This window comes from Nothobranchius furzeri, chromosome 12 (assembly GCF_043380555.1).
Source record: "Nothobranchius furzeri strain GRZ-AD chromosome 12, NfurGRZ-RIMD1, whole genome shotgun sequence".
Classification (NCBI taxonomy): Eukaryota; Metazoa; Chordata; class Actinopteri; order Cyprinodontiformes; family Nothobranchiidae; genus Nothobranchius; species Nothobranchius furzeri.
The window spans coordinates 893875-909215 of record NC_091752.1 but is presented as its reverse complement, the minus strand read 5'-3'; the positions used below and the strand labels follow the sequence as shown (position 1 = coordinate 909215).

General features: G+C 43.4%; 1 protein-coding gene across 5 annotated transcripts in view; it reads left to right on the top strand.

Moving 5' to 3' along the window:
* The window catches only part of macrod2 (mono-ADP ribosylhydrolase 2), a 652663-nt gene that overhangs the window by 158760 nt on the left and 478562 nt on the right, over positions 1 to 15341 (top strand). For all 5 annotated transcript variants that reach the window (XM_070542125.1, XM_070542124.1, XM_070542123.1 and 2 more), the window contains one exon: positions 2081 to 2110. In XM_070542125.1, the coding sequence (XP_070398226.1) occupies positions 2081 to 2110 (30 nt within the window). The remainder of the gene's footprint in view (positions 1 to 2080; positions 2111 to 15341) is intronic.

Genomic DNA, 15341 nt, shown 5'->3' with positions numbered 1-15341 from the left:
CTGTGGCTACATAGTAGCTCATCCCCACCAGTGTGTGAATGGGTGAATGACTGATTGTGTTGTAAAGCGCCTTGGGGGGTTCCAGGACTCTAGAAGGTGCTTTATTGAACACAGGCCATTTTTTCTTCTTCTTCTGCTTCTTTTACGTCTTCTTCTGTAGCGGATGGTGGACTGCCCCTGAATGGTCCTAGCGCTGTCTAGTTGTGTGTGGAGACTATTTAAAGGGCGAATGTAGCTTCCACCCCATGACTGAGCTCTTTGGTCGCAGCCAGACTTTATATGGACATTAATAGCAGACTTTTTTTAAAATTTCCTCATTAATGTCATTTGCAGTTTGTCACCGATAATCAAAGCTTGTAGCCCTAGATCTGTACCGACTAAATCCTGCAACCCAAACTAAACTCAGCAAATTTGCATCAGAAGATAAGTGGAACGAATGTATTTGAGATCTAACATAAGTTTAATATTTCCTGTAGGCCTCACATTTCACTAGATTTTTGTCATGCTTCTGAGGAACAAAACAAATTTAGCAAGCTTGTTCTAGGATGCTCTTCAGGAACGGGCACACATTTGAGTTACGTGCTCTTTGTTGATGGCTGACAGATTCCAGAGCCAAACAAAGGCTGTGAGAACATGTGAGTGTCTATTTTATCACAGAAGAACCTGGAGAGGTGCTATTGTAAACATGACAGTGGCTTGTCAGTACATCCCTGTTTGGGTTACTGTGTGTGTGTGTGTGTGTGTGTGTGTGTGTGTGTGTGTGTGTGTGTGTGTGTGTCGCTCTCACACTGTATGTTTGCACAAAGACCTCACAGATGAGCAACAAAAGCTCTTTGATGCATTCAGATCTGCTGTGGGAGACTGTTTTTTGTTCTTTTTCAGGCCCACGCACGTTTGCGGGTCTAAACGAGAACAACGCGAGGCAGAACAGTTGAAACACGTGAAAGCCCAGCAAACTCCAGGAATCACTTCCTTCATTTGATCAAGCAGTAAATAAATAAATAAATAACAAGCCATGCAACTTTAATGTGATTGGATTGCTCTCGCTAATAACTCACGTTCATTTTCTGTTACCAGTGCATGGAAAAAGCCTTTTAATGGGGCCGAAGCTGCAGATGAAACTGGAGATCATTAAATGCATGTTGCGGCGCACGATTTCTTTCTTAGCACCACACTTCAAACACCACAGCTCTCCACTTTGAGTAACACACAAATTAACAGATGTACTTTAAATCTCCTTTAATCTTCTTCTTTTCCTCATATGCAAAGAGTGAACCTGACAGTAAAATGAAGAAGCTAACGTGTAGTGATGTACTTGGGTGTGATTCCCACTTGTGGGTGACCCAGTAGATGGCTGCATGTCCAGGTTGGCGTTTGGGATCTAAACTCCGATAAACGTGATGACACATCAGAGGAGCGGCCTTACTTTTAGATGCATTTACATAACCACAGCGTGTCAGATGAAAGAACCGAGTCTCGCGTGTAACGCTCGGGCTTTGTGCTGGAGAATCCCTCTCAGCTTCGTTCCTAAAACAAAATAAAAATGAAAGCCCTGGTTCCACGACAGGTCGACTGGCATTTGCTTTACTGAACAGTGCTGTATGTTGTCAAATTGCCCTTACGAAGGGTGCAAACGTGTCTGTTAGATGCAGCATTTGCTGCCAGTGTGCTGATCTCCAGTAAAACCACAATGAACACGTTTGTCCACTTGAGACGTGATAAACCGATATTCCCGTTCAGATGATGTTGGAAAGCAGCTAGCATCAGTAGCTAACACTTGTTTTGCCAAACAGCTACAGAAATGTGTTATTGCAGGTTTGGCTGTGAACGTTAACATTACTTCACAGCCAGGTTCAGGCTGTTTTTTAATCTGTTATAAAATATTTCTGCTTTTGTGCTGTTTTTCTTTTGCTCTGTTTAAATATATAAATCCAATGTCAAATAAAACAATGCCATTTTTAATTTAGTTTGTTTTTTTCATTCATGAGAATTAAATTCTGTTAAACTAAAGTATCTACGTGCTGCAGATATGTTTGGATCCAAATAACTTTTTTTAATCAATCCTCTCTGTTTTTTTCAGCGAACACCAGTCTTCTGGGCGGAGGAGGAGGTGAGTGTTTCTTACTCCTAACCTTTCGTTATCGGTGGCTTTTGAGTTTAACATCAGATCTTGCATGCAGCACATCGTCTGCACGGTTTTCCTCCAACAGCCTTCTTACACCAACTTATTGTGGGGCCAAAACATTTCACACAGCAACCCTGCACTGTGACACACTGGGAGGTGGTCATTACTGTGGCAGCCTGACACAGAGCATCATCTTCAAAGCATTGAAGGAAAAAATATGTACAAAAAAAAGAAAGTAAGAAAATCCAGGAGGCGGCCAACCATAGTGTTCGAGTAAGGGAACTCCAGTAGCATGCTTCTGCTCGTTCTTCTCTGGGAATTAGACTTTTCCAGTGACATGATTGAAATAATAATAACTCACTACAAAAGGACAAGCTTGAGGTAAAATTTCCCAGTTTAGGACTGGAATGGTAATCTGTACCCCCCACTGGGAATTCTTAATCATATGTGGGAAGGGTAGGACGATGAAGAAAAAAAAGCCTCCACTTAAGTCCGATCTGCTTATCCATCTGTGTTCGCTGTCTCTTTAAATATGTCTGCTGACAACCTACCGTTGTACGTCAGCTCAAGAGCAATCATCAGATTTTTGTGCTATTAACACATTTAGATACATGTACTTGTGAATGAAATGCATGCATGTGTACAATTGCTTTACACAAACAACTCGTATTAATAGAGAATGTTCCATATATTCAGTGAGCGTAAGCATGAGGCCGTAGGGCAACACTGTTGTGTCTGTTCATTCATTGGTTGGTTGGCTGGGTGGTTTAGTACTGTTAAAGCCTTCCTAATAACAAACAGTACGGTATTTCTGTCTGGATATTAGGACTCGTGGTGTTGCCGTATCACATTCCATTTAACCCCTTCTCAAGGGTTATTAATATTTTAACCCCGTTTAACGTGGATCCATTCACACATTATGGCACTCTGAGTAAGATTTACAGGTCCATCGAAAGATCTCTGAAGTTACAGTAGTATAAGAGAGCCATATGTTACTCTTCAACATTATTTTCTCTGCCCACCAGCGCAGGGGCAACAAGCTGCAAGCTTTCATTAAAAAATCTGTGGAGCGGGTGTTCGTCTTTCTCCTTTACCTTTGAGGATCGCTGCAAGCTCCATGCAGTCCAATCGCTAGTGATTCTCCTACCTTTTATTTGTTTGTTCCACCAATCTCCAACACCACAACAATAACAGGCTTTTACAGATCCCAGCTTCCTTCCTCTCACAAGCGTGAGAGGGTGTGGGTGGATGTAGCGGAGTTATCTATAAGAGTTTGCATAGATGAAATCACTCTGGCTCTGTTGTTACTATGACGGTGGGTCTTCTGAAATGCTCTTCGTCTCTCCCTTCACATCAGACCCGTTTACCATGGGGGACACAACTATGGACAAAGAGCAAGTCTATAGGATCATCATGCCAACAAACTCTTCCTTTGCAGTAGTTCAAGGCAATTTTGGTGATGACCAAAAGAACTTTGGGACTCTTGAGTAGCGCCACTAAGAGCAGTAACACATCAACTGTGGTTAACGAAGCGGAGTGTTACTAGCTGGGCAAGCTATCCCATATATGTGAGTGTATGGTCAGGCCACAACCCACTGATTACTCTCAGTTGTGGGGTGGGGAACTACGGTTGTCTTACAAACTGTTGGACATAGAACAGTGTCATGTACTCACTACTACAGATGTCAGTCAATGGGACAGTACTTCATTCTGAGTCAAAGAAGACATAAATACATCCTGTTTCCAAATAAATGACTTAAGTGTGTCAGTCTGCTCTTGACTCAAAGAAAAGCCCAAATCTAAATAGTCCAAAACTGATTCCAAAGACGTTTTCACTTTCAGTAACAGCCCACCCGCCCAACTGATATGGTGCTGTGTAATGTCCAGAAATGGTCAGATTTTCATGTACAGTTTGACCCCTTCAATAGCTGGTCATATGGAGACAGGAGCCTACATTCGTGGCCTCTAATCTGCCGGATCCTGCCATTCCATCAGCTGGAGTCCGGGCCTCTCTGCAGCTCAGAACACACGATAACATAAGAGTCAACAAACTGTTCCCTTCTCAAGGCCCTTCTGTGCCAAGCCTGCCTGGTTATCTAGGCTGGACTGGACTGTTATAAGAGTGGCTGTTCTCAGCTCACATGAGTTAATCATTCATGAAATAATAATAATAATAATAATAATAATAATAATAATAATAATGCCTTCATTAATCTGTGCTTAAATCAATAAGGTTGATTGATCTGTGCTTGAATTACTGAAAGTATGAAATGAATTATTACATTGAATTATTTATAGATGGTAATCAGTAATGTTTGATATGACAAGGCAATCATCCCCTACACTCAGACACAAGGACAAATGAAAGTTAAGTTAAACTCAAGACACATAGATATTTCTTTACCCCTAATCAGAATCCGATATCTGAAAGAAGGTGCGATGTTCTGAGGTTCTTGGTAATATCCCTTAACATGGCACATTCCGGTTGGACAAGAATTCATAAAATGAGAATATTAAAACAGAGCTGACGAGACAGTGACTCAGTTCTAGAGAAAAGCTACGGAACAGCCGTCTGGAGCGAAACCTCTTTAACCCAGAGCATTTTTGGCAAGCTGTCAGAACCCTGCTAAAAGCCGCCTACCGCTGACACAGCAAACGGTTCCTGCCGAACAAAGCTGGTACTGGTCCGACTCCCTAAGAGTCCTTCTAGACGATACGGTTCCATCCATCTGTTGTGACCCTGAAACGTCTCTGGACTGGAGAGTCGGCACTGCGGTTATTCTACAAACCTCGGTGCCCAGAGGCCATCCGACCTCCCTGACCTTCGGATCCACGAAGAGGTCTTCAAAAGGCTGAGGTAGACACAGCATGATCGCGTCTGATGTGGCTTTGATAAGAATCAACTTCATAGCTTAACGCAAACTAAATTCTTTCCTTTTTCTCCCAGAACCCAGTTCTTCTAGATACGAAAGTTCTGATAACCTCACATTCACACATAGTCACCATACATCACATTCCATCCACCTAGATCCATCCATCCACAGTAATCTTAGTTAACTTGCCGTGTTTTTAATTGTTTGGAAAATAAATTCTTACTTTTTATAAACCTGACTCTCTTCTTGAATTCAATACGAAGTGTCCTACAATCCCTGAATAAACAAAGAATTCTAATTCTTCTGGTTAAACATTAAAGACCAATCAAACTGGATTTCCATATTTATGTGGAAATTCACATCACATTGGTCAAAGTGTAGAGTAGTGTCTTAAGCTTTAAAAGCACCCAAATACATACAATAATTACCCTCTCAGCAGCTGTGATTCCATTGGGGCATGGCTAGACTGACATGCAGAGCAAAATCTTTTTGCTTCAGCAACGGACGTCTAGCTGTCCGGGCTAGAGTAGTACTAGATCTCGCGGTCTTGTGTGAGTCTCGTTAGTGCGTTTGGTTTTAATGCCTTCTGGACTTACGAGGGAAGGCGTTTTGGACACATCATGCTGCCGGGGGGTCCTCAGATCAACCCAGGAAATGGTTTTTATCTGTTGGCTGACCTGGAAATGCCTTAGTGTCCAATTGGAGGAGCTGGTAGAGGTAGCTGGGGAAGGACAGTTTGGGCTTCTATGCTAAACTGCTGCCCCTGCGCCTCGGACTCGGACTAATGAGTGATGGCGACTACAAGAGAAAACAAGTCATGATACGTCATTTCTGTTTAAATTAAAGTTCAGTACGCTTCCTGCTGACCCATCCTGAACACTAGGGTGACTACTGAGAAATTAATACATCAGCAGCAGAAGCAGAAGAAGAGTTCACAGGGAGTGTTGCACGTTGGGTAAACGGCCCACTGGGACCATGTCCAGTATGCCAGATGGCCAGTCCACCCCTGATATGGTGGGTTTCAATGAAAAAAGTTTTAGAAGTTTGCTGAATATAAAAAGGAGAGACAAGCATCAGAATACACTATAGAGCTGTTTATGTATTTATGAAGGTTTAACACCTGGAAAACATGAATTATTAGAGGCAACGGCAGGGCGGACTTCAAAGCCTCTGCACTGTTTAGTGCTCTCTTCATGTGCAGCCCATTATAGTGAACACGAAGCTGTTCACATCTAATCACATGCCTTGGAGTGGCCCTTATCTCGCCTGATGCACGTGGTTAGGGCAGCGAACTTCCAGAGTGGGATCCCAGTTTTCAGTCACAAAAATAGACCCTCGGTGTGCCGCCATTTTAGGAATTTCTGTGATTGAGAGCAGAGGTCGCGAACATACATCTCCATTAGAAAAAGCAGGCTCCGTAGAGTGGGTTACACCGTCCCCCTGATTGGTGTCGCCTCTGAAGCGGTTCACCCGCCATATCGATTTGCCACAAAGAGAGAAACAAATGAAGCTATTTTCTTTTCTATTGTATTCTCATTATTGTTGCATTGTGGCAAATCACCCTTTTTACAGTTCTTTAGATCTCCGTCTTGTTGATTGATCCAGTTTCTTCTCCAGCTAATAATAGATGTTAGGGTTTTGCTGATTGCTTTGTTTCAAACAGCAGCAGCAAGAGTCAGGCTGGAAATGTGACCGTCAGCATTGGGACGTGAGATCCTTCGTGTCAGTTAATATTACACTTTGCAGGAAAACATTTCACTTGATTGTGACCTGCAGCTGTGCTTATCAACTCCAAAGGAATTCTGATTGTAGCTTGTGCTTTATTATTATTATTTTTAATAAGAGCAAAGCCTCTATTCATTCTTAATTAACTTCCAGGGATGCCTTTCCTGCAAAGTTCCTAGCACCAGGTACAAGGTCGATTAGCTCTAAAATGTTAAGCCTCACAGCTGTGGTGTGAAAAAGGACCACAACAAATGAAGTTGCTAGTTTGTTAGTTTATAAATTCGTATGTTGGCCTTCCTGTGATGCTCTTCTCTTTTAGTGCTAGAACAAAAGGATAATTAGAGAAGGAGAGATTACGGCTCAGGCTGGGAAACTCCCCTCCTTAAAGCAGAGCTCTACATCGTTTGTTTTTTCTTTGCCAGGCTAAGAGGCCTTTTACCTTTCAGTGTCTCTATCACTCGAAGGTGATACTAAAACTGTCGCCCTGCCCTGCCTACCTGTATCTGGGGCTTGGCACGTGAAGACCTCCTGCCTTGGCGGTGGCGGGGATCGATGGGAAGAGGAGATGTGCTCTCATATAGGGCTCTCCTTATCTCCCAGCTGTCTTGGCAGGCCTGTGCAGAGGGCCGGTTTCACAGCAGGACGATCCATCATGTTGGCCTCACACACCTGAGCTGTGCTTGTTTTCTCATAGCTGCGGAGGTGGGCCTCCTGCCAGTAAGTGGAAACTGGACGAAGTCTTTACTTTATGGAAGTAACTTCAGTGCCTACACAGCCTTACAAAAACTTCCTGGGTTTTTAAGAGAGCCCTGTGCCGAACAAGAAAAGGTTTGCTGCTTTTCATGTTGTGTAATGTGTGGCTTCATCTCAACAGCAGGGCATTGCTGTTGGTGGTTGTGTTGGCTTGGAGCCGAACCATAACAAAAACAGTGGTGATGAGTGATAAATAAAGCCTTGTGTGAGATTTTTTCCCCTCTACCCAGAAAACACATCATCATATTTCTAGCATTGGCGTTCTGGAGACTCATAAGAAGAGATTCTGTTACCCAGATGCTCTATCAAATCCTCAGGAATCACTGATGGGAATTCTCTCTGGGCCGTACACCCTCAGCATTATGTACACAATGGGGTCAGCCGAAATAGTACTGTTATCTGCGTTAGACACGTTGGTCTCGCCGGGATTCCAAACTAACATAGAAGGAAATAACAATGATCTCTGATAATAGCACGCTAAATGAGGCCTCTGTGAATAGAGGGTAATTATAAATGGTACCAGGTTGCTCTTGTGATGTGTGTCACAGCACGGCTGGATGCTGGCACAGTCCCAAAAGCGTAGACCCTGATGTAAACAGGTTGTCTATTCTCTCTGTTTGTGTCTTTCCTACAAACAGCGGTATTCAAGCACACACTGAACCATGTAATGATACCATGAAGCCCCGTGTAGCCTGCGTGGTGAGAGGGAGCGCCCCTGCCCTTTGATGTCTCCATCCAGAAGGAGAATTGCCTCATTAGCATTCCAACCAGAACCAGTGGCCATTTAGCGCTGGGCTTTAACTAGACCACCCAAACAAATCGCTCTTCTAAGGTTCGGCCTGCCTTTTCTCTGCCAGTCAAGCAGCGGGGCTCGTGGATGGCAGTGTTGTTGGCCTTGGCTTCACCCTGTATAACCTGGAGGGGCTGTTCTGTAAATGCATTTGTTTTGGTCGTCACTTACGTCACATACCGCTGAGCCCTTTGCTGTAGGAGTCATAAGGTGTTGTGTAAAGCCAGTGTCTCACTGGGATGTGACTATTGGCAACACATTGTGAATGGCATTTGCTAGGAAGTCTAGAAACGTTTACAGGGTCTCTTAATTTCCTTCTTCCATCTGGAGTGAGGAATGCGATGGACTTTGTGACCAAATAGCAAATTTAATTAGAGTCAGCTGCCAACAACGTCAGACGTGGCTAGTTTTTAGGTTTGAGTGTGTCCAAAATGTCTAGAAACCTGAGGATTCTCGCTCTCTTTATGTAGGATGCAGCAGCTGGCTGTCAAGTTGCTAGGGAATTGAACATGTTCAAAAATCTGTGCTGCAAATTTCTTTTCCAAATAGCCAGAGCCTTGTCAGTGGCCATCTGGAACCCATGTTTTCAAGCTGCATTAGCAAATCAGCTAAACAAGCTAGCTTCTTAACACAAACATGGTCACTGAACTCTCACCCTTCCCCTCGGCATTCATCCCTAGGCCACTTACCCCTGCTGTGGGAACCCACATTGCCAGAGTGAACGAGTTAGTGCTAAACACCGGTCATCGTTTGCTAGTTCCAAACGTCTTTTGTTGTCCGTGATTTCAAATGGTGTTTTTCTTTTTGGTACTCTGGTTGTTTGTTATAAAGTTGAAGAGGTAGCAGCCAGCTGTTTCTCCTTCTCTGGTATTATTGAGCGGAGAACCTCTCACACCACTGTTGCAAAATGCACAGATGCATAATGAGTGGACGACCCTGGTAAATGCTGGACTGCTCTGGTTCGGCGAGACGGATGGTCCAATTTTAGGTTTCGGACCGAGCCGTGTTAAGGACCCAGTCCACCACAGTGGCGGCTAACTGCGGCGTAGCATGTTTCATGCTGCTTTCACGTTCAGTGGAAAGCACCTCAGTGGTTTTGAGATGTGTGTGTGTGTGTGTGTGTGTGTGTGTGTGTGTGTGTGTGTGTGTGTGTGTGTGTGTGTGTGTGTGTGTGTGAATAAAACTATTAATAATAACAATAATAATAAAAATCTCCACAATATGTTTATAGCTTTGCTATGTTAAAATGTAGTTAAGAGGCATGAAAACATGTTTTAAGCTTGCTTGTTTTGCAGACTTGAACCAGGAAGTGTGACACAAATTCGGCAGGGGTTGGTGACCAAATAGTGAATAAAATGCTCTTGTTACAATTAGCTTAAGTTTTGACGTATGACACACAGATATGGTGTTAACTGGGATAGTTGTCTTTACTGGTTGATTTAATACCCGTACAGAGCTCATATTTACTGTGTGCTTTTTCGAAACTACAACCCTGTAAATCCTCGATGTTATGGTATCTGATTAGCTGGGGATCTCATTCCAGCTCTCAGCTCTAGTGTCCTTGCTCTGACTCTTGAGCTTAATGTGAATAAATGTATTTATTTATCCAGAAAAAGAGCATCAGCAGAGCAAACGCAGGCCTTTCTCTCTGTAGGCACAGTGCTCCCGTATGCTTAAGAGGAATGTTTCAGTTTCAGACATGTTTGGATAATCCTTTATCAAGATTCCTAAGTGCTTCACTGTGCTTATCTTTATCTCCATTCGTTATGCAAAGAGCAGTGTTTTCTTTTCCTGTCACCTCCAGGTGAACCATTATCCTCTGTCTGGGTCCTGTCCCGCGGCCTGTTTACTGAGTAGATTGGAGGGGACCGGGGCATGGTGCCTTGCTCAGGGGGAGGGGGGGGCAGGCTCAGATACAGCATGGTGTTGTGTGACAACTTGAGCTAGATGAACTTGTGGCCCTCATGCAGCTCCCAGGATGCCCCCAAACCCATCAGTCAAGAGTGACATTTTATTCTCATAAGTCATAGATTTCACACCACGGCTGACTGATGGTCCTCAGTTCACCGATGGTAGGAACATCCATTAGCATAACTTATGACAGAGGGAGCGTACTTCCCCACGGAGTAGCCTAAATAATGTAAAATGATAAATTGAATGCAAAGATTTTTCAGTCGTTGGGAAACCCTTGGGATTTACTTATCCCCTCTCGTTTAGTGGAGAGTTGGTTCTTCCCTGCTGGAATTCAGGCTGCGGTGTTCCGGATTCTTCCTAAAATGTGCTTGAGCCAGGGACGATTTAAATCCGCGTCGGTCCCCCTGCTAAGGATTAGCCCCACAGATGAAGACCGTTTATTGAAGTAAACGCACAACAGAAGCATTTATTGTTTTTCTCTCATTCTGTCAGTTGTTATTTATAAGGATTCTCATTCCTTATACACTTGTTTATTCTTAGGAGTGAGATTTACCTTCATAGCGTTGCACTTGTGTTTAACATCTCATGCGAAAGCAGGACCCCTTATATTTCTCTCTTGAGTCTGAGTTTTATGAATAACTGCACAACTAAATAAACGTTTCAGTTTTACATCAGCAGAGAAGCAATTTAGTAAATCGCCTGAACTATTTTTACATTTCATGTTAAAATGTATTCTGCCGTTCCCACACAGACGGAGCTTGCTTCTGCTTTCATATTAAACTATGTGCACGTGAGCGCTGCCTTCTCCACATATGTCGTCTAGTGTGCTGATTGGATTAAAGCCTCAGCAGACCTCTTGCGTCAGTGTAGAGAGCATAATTGTTTCCTTTAATCAAAGGTTTACTCGTGTATTCAAAGGAAGAAGGTGAAAAAGACCATATTCATGAACACAGCTGCTAAAATAGAAGCTGTTCTTATGATGAATGATGCTACTGGAAGCATCCTTGCTGTTGGATCCAGCTCTGGACATGGTGTGATCTAGTGGGTGTTTTAGTGAAGTTAGCAGGACAAAGTCATCCGTTGGAGGGAAGTTTTTGTGGTACCTACATAATGATGAAGACTGTGCATTACCTGTGAGCTTTCACCCCATCTCTGTCGCTCCTGTTGCATCCAGAGAGGAGTCACCATGAACATACCCCTTCCTCACATTCTCCTCCCCCTCCAATCAGCAGTGATAGATGGACTAATTGATTCAGAGTGAAGAGGCCGTTTGTTTTATCCTTCAACATTCGGTTCCATATTTAGGATCAGTGTTGCGTTATGAAGTGAAAACGAGCAGTCAGTGAATCTGAAATAAAAAGGAGCAGTGAGTGGAGAGGGAGAGAGAGAGAGAGGGGAAAGTCAGGAAGCCATCACAAGCAACAGGATAGTCAAAGTGGCCAGTTAGGCCACGCTGAGCATATGAGACTAGGGAGGGTCCCGTAGGGTTTATGGAGATGCGTGTATATGAGGATAAGCGTGAGTGAAAGGTGCATATGGCGTCGATGTGCCCCGCTATCCTTCTCTTTGTCCGTGAATCATTCATCTCTGTCCCCGTGTATAAATCAAGCTGCAGGCCGTTGCCTGCGGCGGTCATGTCATTAGCTAGTTGATGGCATCACTTGATCTCTGGCACCGCAGTTTGGGTGAGGGAAAGGGCTCAACTTTCCACAGCGTGCAGATCAGAAGATAGCGAGCTGCATGGAGCTCGAGCTGTTTTACTGTGGCTGTTGAGCTTCATGAGGAGAACTGGAAGCACACAGAGATGTTTCTCCTCCTACATCCAGGCTCGCCTTTTCTCCATCGCCCATTTAATCATTCCTCTGTGTGTAATTCAGAACTTTAACCAATGTTTGTACCGGGGCTGAACGATTCTGGAAAGTAGTCCAATTGCAATTTTTTCCTTTAATATAGCAGTTGTGATTTAATTCACCATCATTTTCTCAAGGGGCTTTTCTCATATCTTTCAACTAATGGAAGCAAACAAATCTATGTAACTTGTACTGAATGAACACGTTTATGTATCTACATGTTTATCTACATATCATATCAACACGTTTATTTGTCTACGTACATAAACACTCACAAGTAGACAACATTTTGTATTTGAAGGTGTAATGCAGCCAGGAGCATAGGTGTTAGCATCAACTGTGAAAATTGATTTCCAAGAAAGAAGTGTGTCCCGTTTATTGAAGTCTGTTGTGTTTAGAGCTTTTGACATTTTGTCCATGCAGAGCTTCCGTAGTTCGGTTACATCCATAGCTGCTAGCCCAAACTCAGTGGAGTTAAAGTCTCTTATGGTTTTCTAGTTTTACTAAAATATCTGTCGGTACTTATTGATTGATTATTAAACTCCTAATGTAATTATTTGGCACGTTCCCAATTAGTAATTTGTAAGAATGTAATCGGCGATATTAGCATTAGCATCTCTATAGACATGTTGTCGTTCTTTTTTAAAACACAGAAGCGGTTTTGTTACCTGTTGTTGACGCTGCGTTTCGCCGACGGCTGCCGGCTTCTTCAGGCTGATGCTGATGGTGGCGTCACTTCCTTCTCCGTTTATCTGCGGGCAGCAGAGGACGTTGTCGCCCTCTACTGCCCGCTCTCCCCTCTCCGACGATGCAGTCCCATGCGTGGTCCAGCGTGTAAACTCCGTCGTCCCTGTTCATGGTCCCACATCCACGTCTCCTTATCTCGATTGCTTCCTTGATCCATCTTTTGTATTTTTGTTGTTCGGTGGTTATGATCCGTGTGCTGTCCCAGTCCATTATATGGTTTCATTATATGGTTTATATGGGGACGACGGAGTTTACACGCTGGACCACGCATGGGACTGCATCGTCGCAGAGGGGAGAGCGGGCAGCAGAGGGCGACAACGTCCTCTGCTGCCCGCAGATAAACGGAGAAGGAAGTGACGCCACCATCAGCGTCAGCCTGAAGAAGCCGGCAGCCGTCGGCGAAACGCAGCGTCAACAACAGGTAACAAAACCGTTTCTGTGTTTTAAAAAAGAACGACAACCTGGAATTAGAAATAACGCACAGCAAGAACACACCTAAGAGGAGCATCTCTATAGGTTTTTCCGTGTATATTAGCATTGTGCTAACCACTCGCTGCCAGTCAAATCGCAGCCTTTACAAGTAGAAAATCTCATTTTGTCACATTGCAATTTAACTGCATATGCAATTAATCGTTCAGCCCTATAATCTGGTTGTGCTCTAGTTTTTCTTTGTTGTAGTTTTGTCTATAAAAGGCAAAAACACATTTAAGCTTCGAAGCAGGTTAGACTTTTGTTTAATGGTGGATTTTGTTTAAATATCTCAAAGACTGAAGGCATGCCCAAACGTGGACTGTCGGTGTTCCCAACCGTCACCGTTCGGCCTCCCTCCTGTATTCTCACTTACCACTTGCGGTGACGTTCCTTGTTCTTCCACATTCTGTCCCATCAGTTCTATCCAGTATCTCTGTTAAATGCTGTTACATTTGCAGATTACAGACTCCACACTTTTGTGCCCACACAAGCATGCAGTGAACCATTTTAAATTCTCAAAATCATTTAGCTGAAAGTAAATATGTGCTATTGCAGTCAGCTCTTGTACTTCCCTCAGGGTTGCTTCTGTAAACATATTGCAGCTGCTTGTTTTACTTTGTGTTTGACCTCTGCAACCCCGCTTTCTGTTTTATACTCACTCACTTGCCGTCTGTAAAAAAGTTAAACAGTGATATTTTGCAGTCTTACAACGTGTATACTTTAACTGCTGAGTAATTCATTCGGTTATGTGGAGCAAAAAGGCACACGCTCATTCTCCTTATTATGTCAGCTCCAGTTGCGCCGAAAGGGAGGGAATCGCCACAGGGCTTGACTTGTGGGCAAAGAGTGTCCATTTATTTTTGGGTCAATCCACCAAAAGGCTGCTGTTTGTTTGTTTGTTTGTTTGTTTGTTTGTTTGTTTGTTTATAAATCTCAAAAAAGTGAAACTCCTTTTATTATATTTTTCTGAACTGAATCAAGACAAATACACATGTAAATATCCTAAATAGAAAATGGGTCCATCGCATTTTATTTTATTGTTTTCAAACCAAAGATGGCTGCTTTTTAAACAGAGTAATGGAGCTGTGCTTTTATCATAGAATTGGCTAATAAATCAAACCTAGCCACGCAGCTTTCTTGCTAGTAGATGAACACACTGAGCAAAATCTAGTGAATCGTCAAAAAGTTTGTTTTTGAAGACTATAAAAAAACAAACTAAAGATTTCATTTAGGTAACAGAAATTTGAGATAAATACTTGTGGTTGTTTTTTAGATATCGTCAAATATACCAAAAAATAAATGAGACATCTTACTTTTGGTCTCATGGCTTTTAGATGATGCAACTTTCTGTTGTGACTTCTGGAATGTTCCAGTGTTACTAGCACTTTTTACAAAACAACGCCGTGGCGGCATCAGGGACCCGAAAGGTCATTTATAAGATCAGACCGTGGTGGTAATGTGGCGCAATCGTGGCAAATATATAAAAGATTAGGTGATGGCGGCATAAAGGGTTGTACGGGGGCGGTCTCTGCGCTGCCGCAGACTTCCGTTCATCTTGGACATAACTTGCTTTTCACTGCGATTGAAGCCGTGATCGTTACGTATTTTAACAAGCAGCTCCTAAAGGTGTCTGTCCCCATCAGTCCCGGTGCGGTCTCGGGTGATCTGAGCTTCAGCTCTAACAGAGAGGCTCGTGGAGTGCTGCGGCGCTCCAGTCTGCCATCTCAGCTGATTTTGTTCAAAAAGCAAACCTTATTGCTTGTGTTTACTTTTATTTTCAATACATTTGCCAGTCGGAGCTCAGCAATAACTCCCGACGTCATCATGACATCTGCCTCTGTTGCACCAGGACGCATACGACAGACCATCACCGCAATATTACTGCCAAGCCAGGCGGAACGAATGCCGCAAAATTCGCGCAACGCCATGCCGGCATGGCGCGTTTATAGACATACCATTGCGGTAATATTACGTCGATTTGCCGACATGGTGTGTCTTGTAAAAAGGGCTACAGTGTCAGGGTAACAGGACTGGGGGAAAACCCAGAGACACACATTTAATTTTGTTGGAATTTTATGAAATTAGTCTCTCTG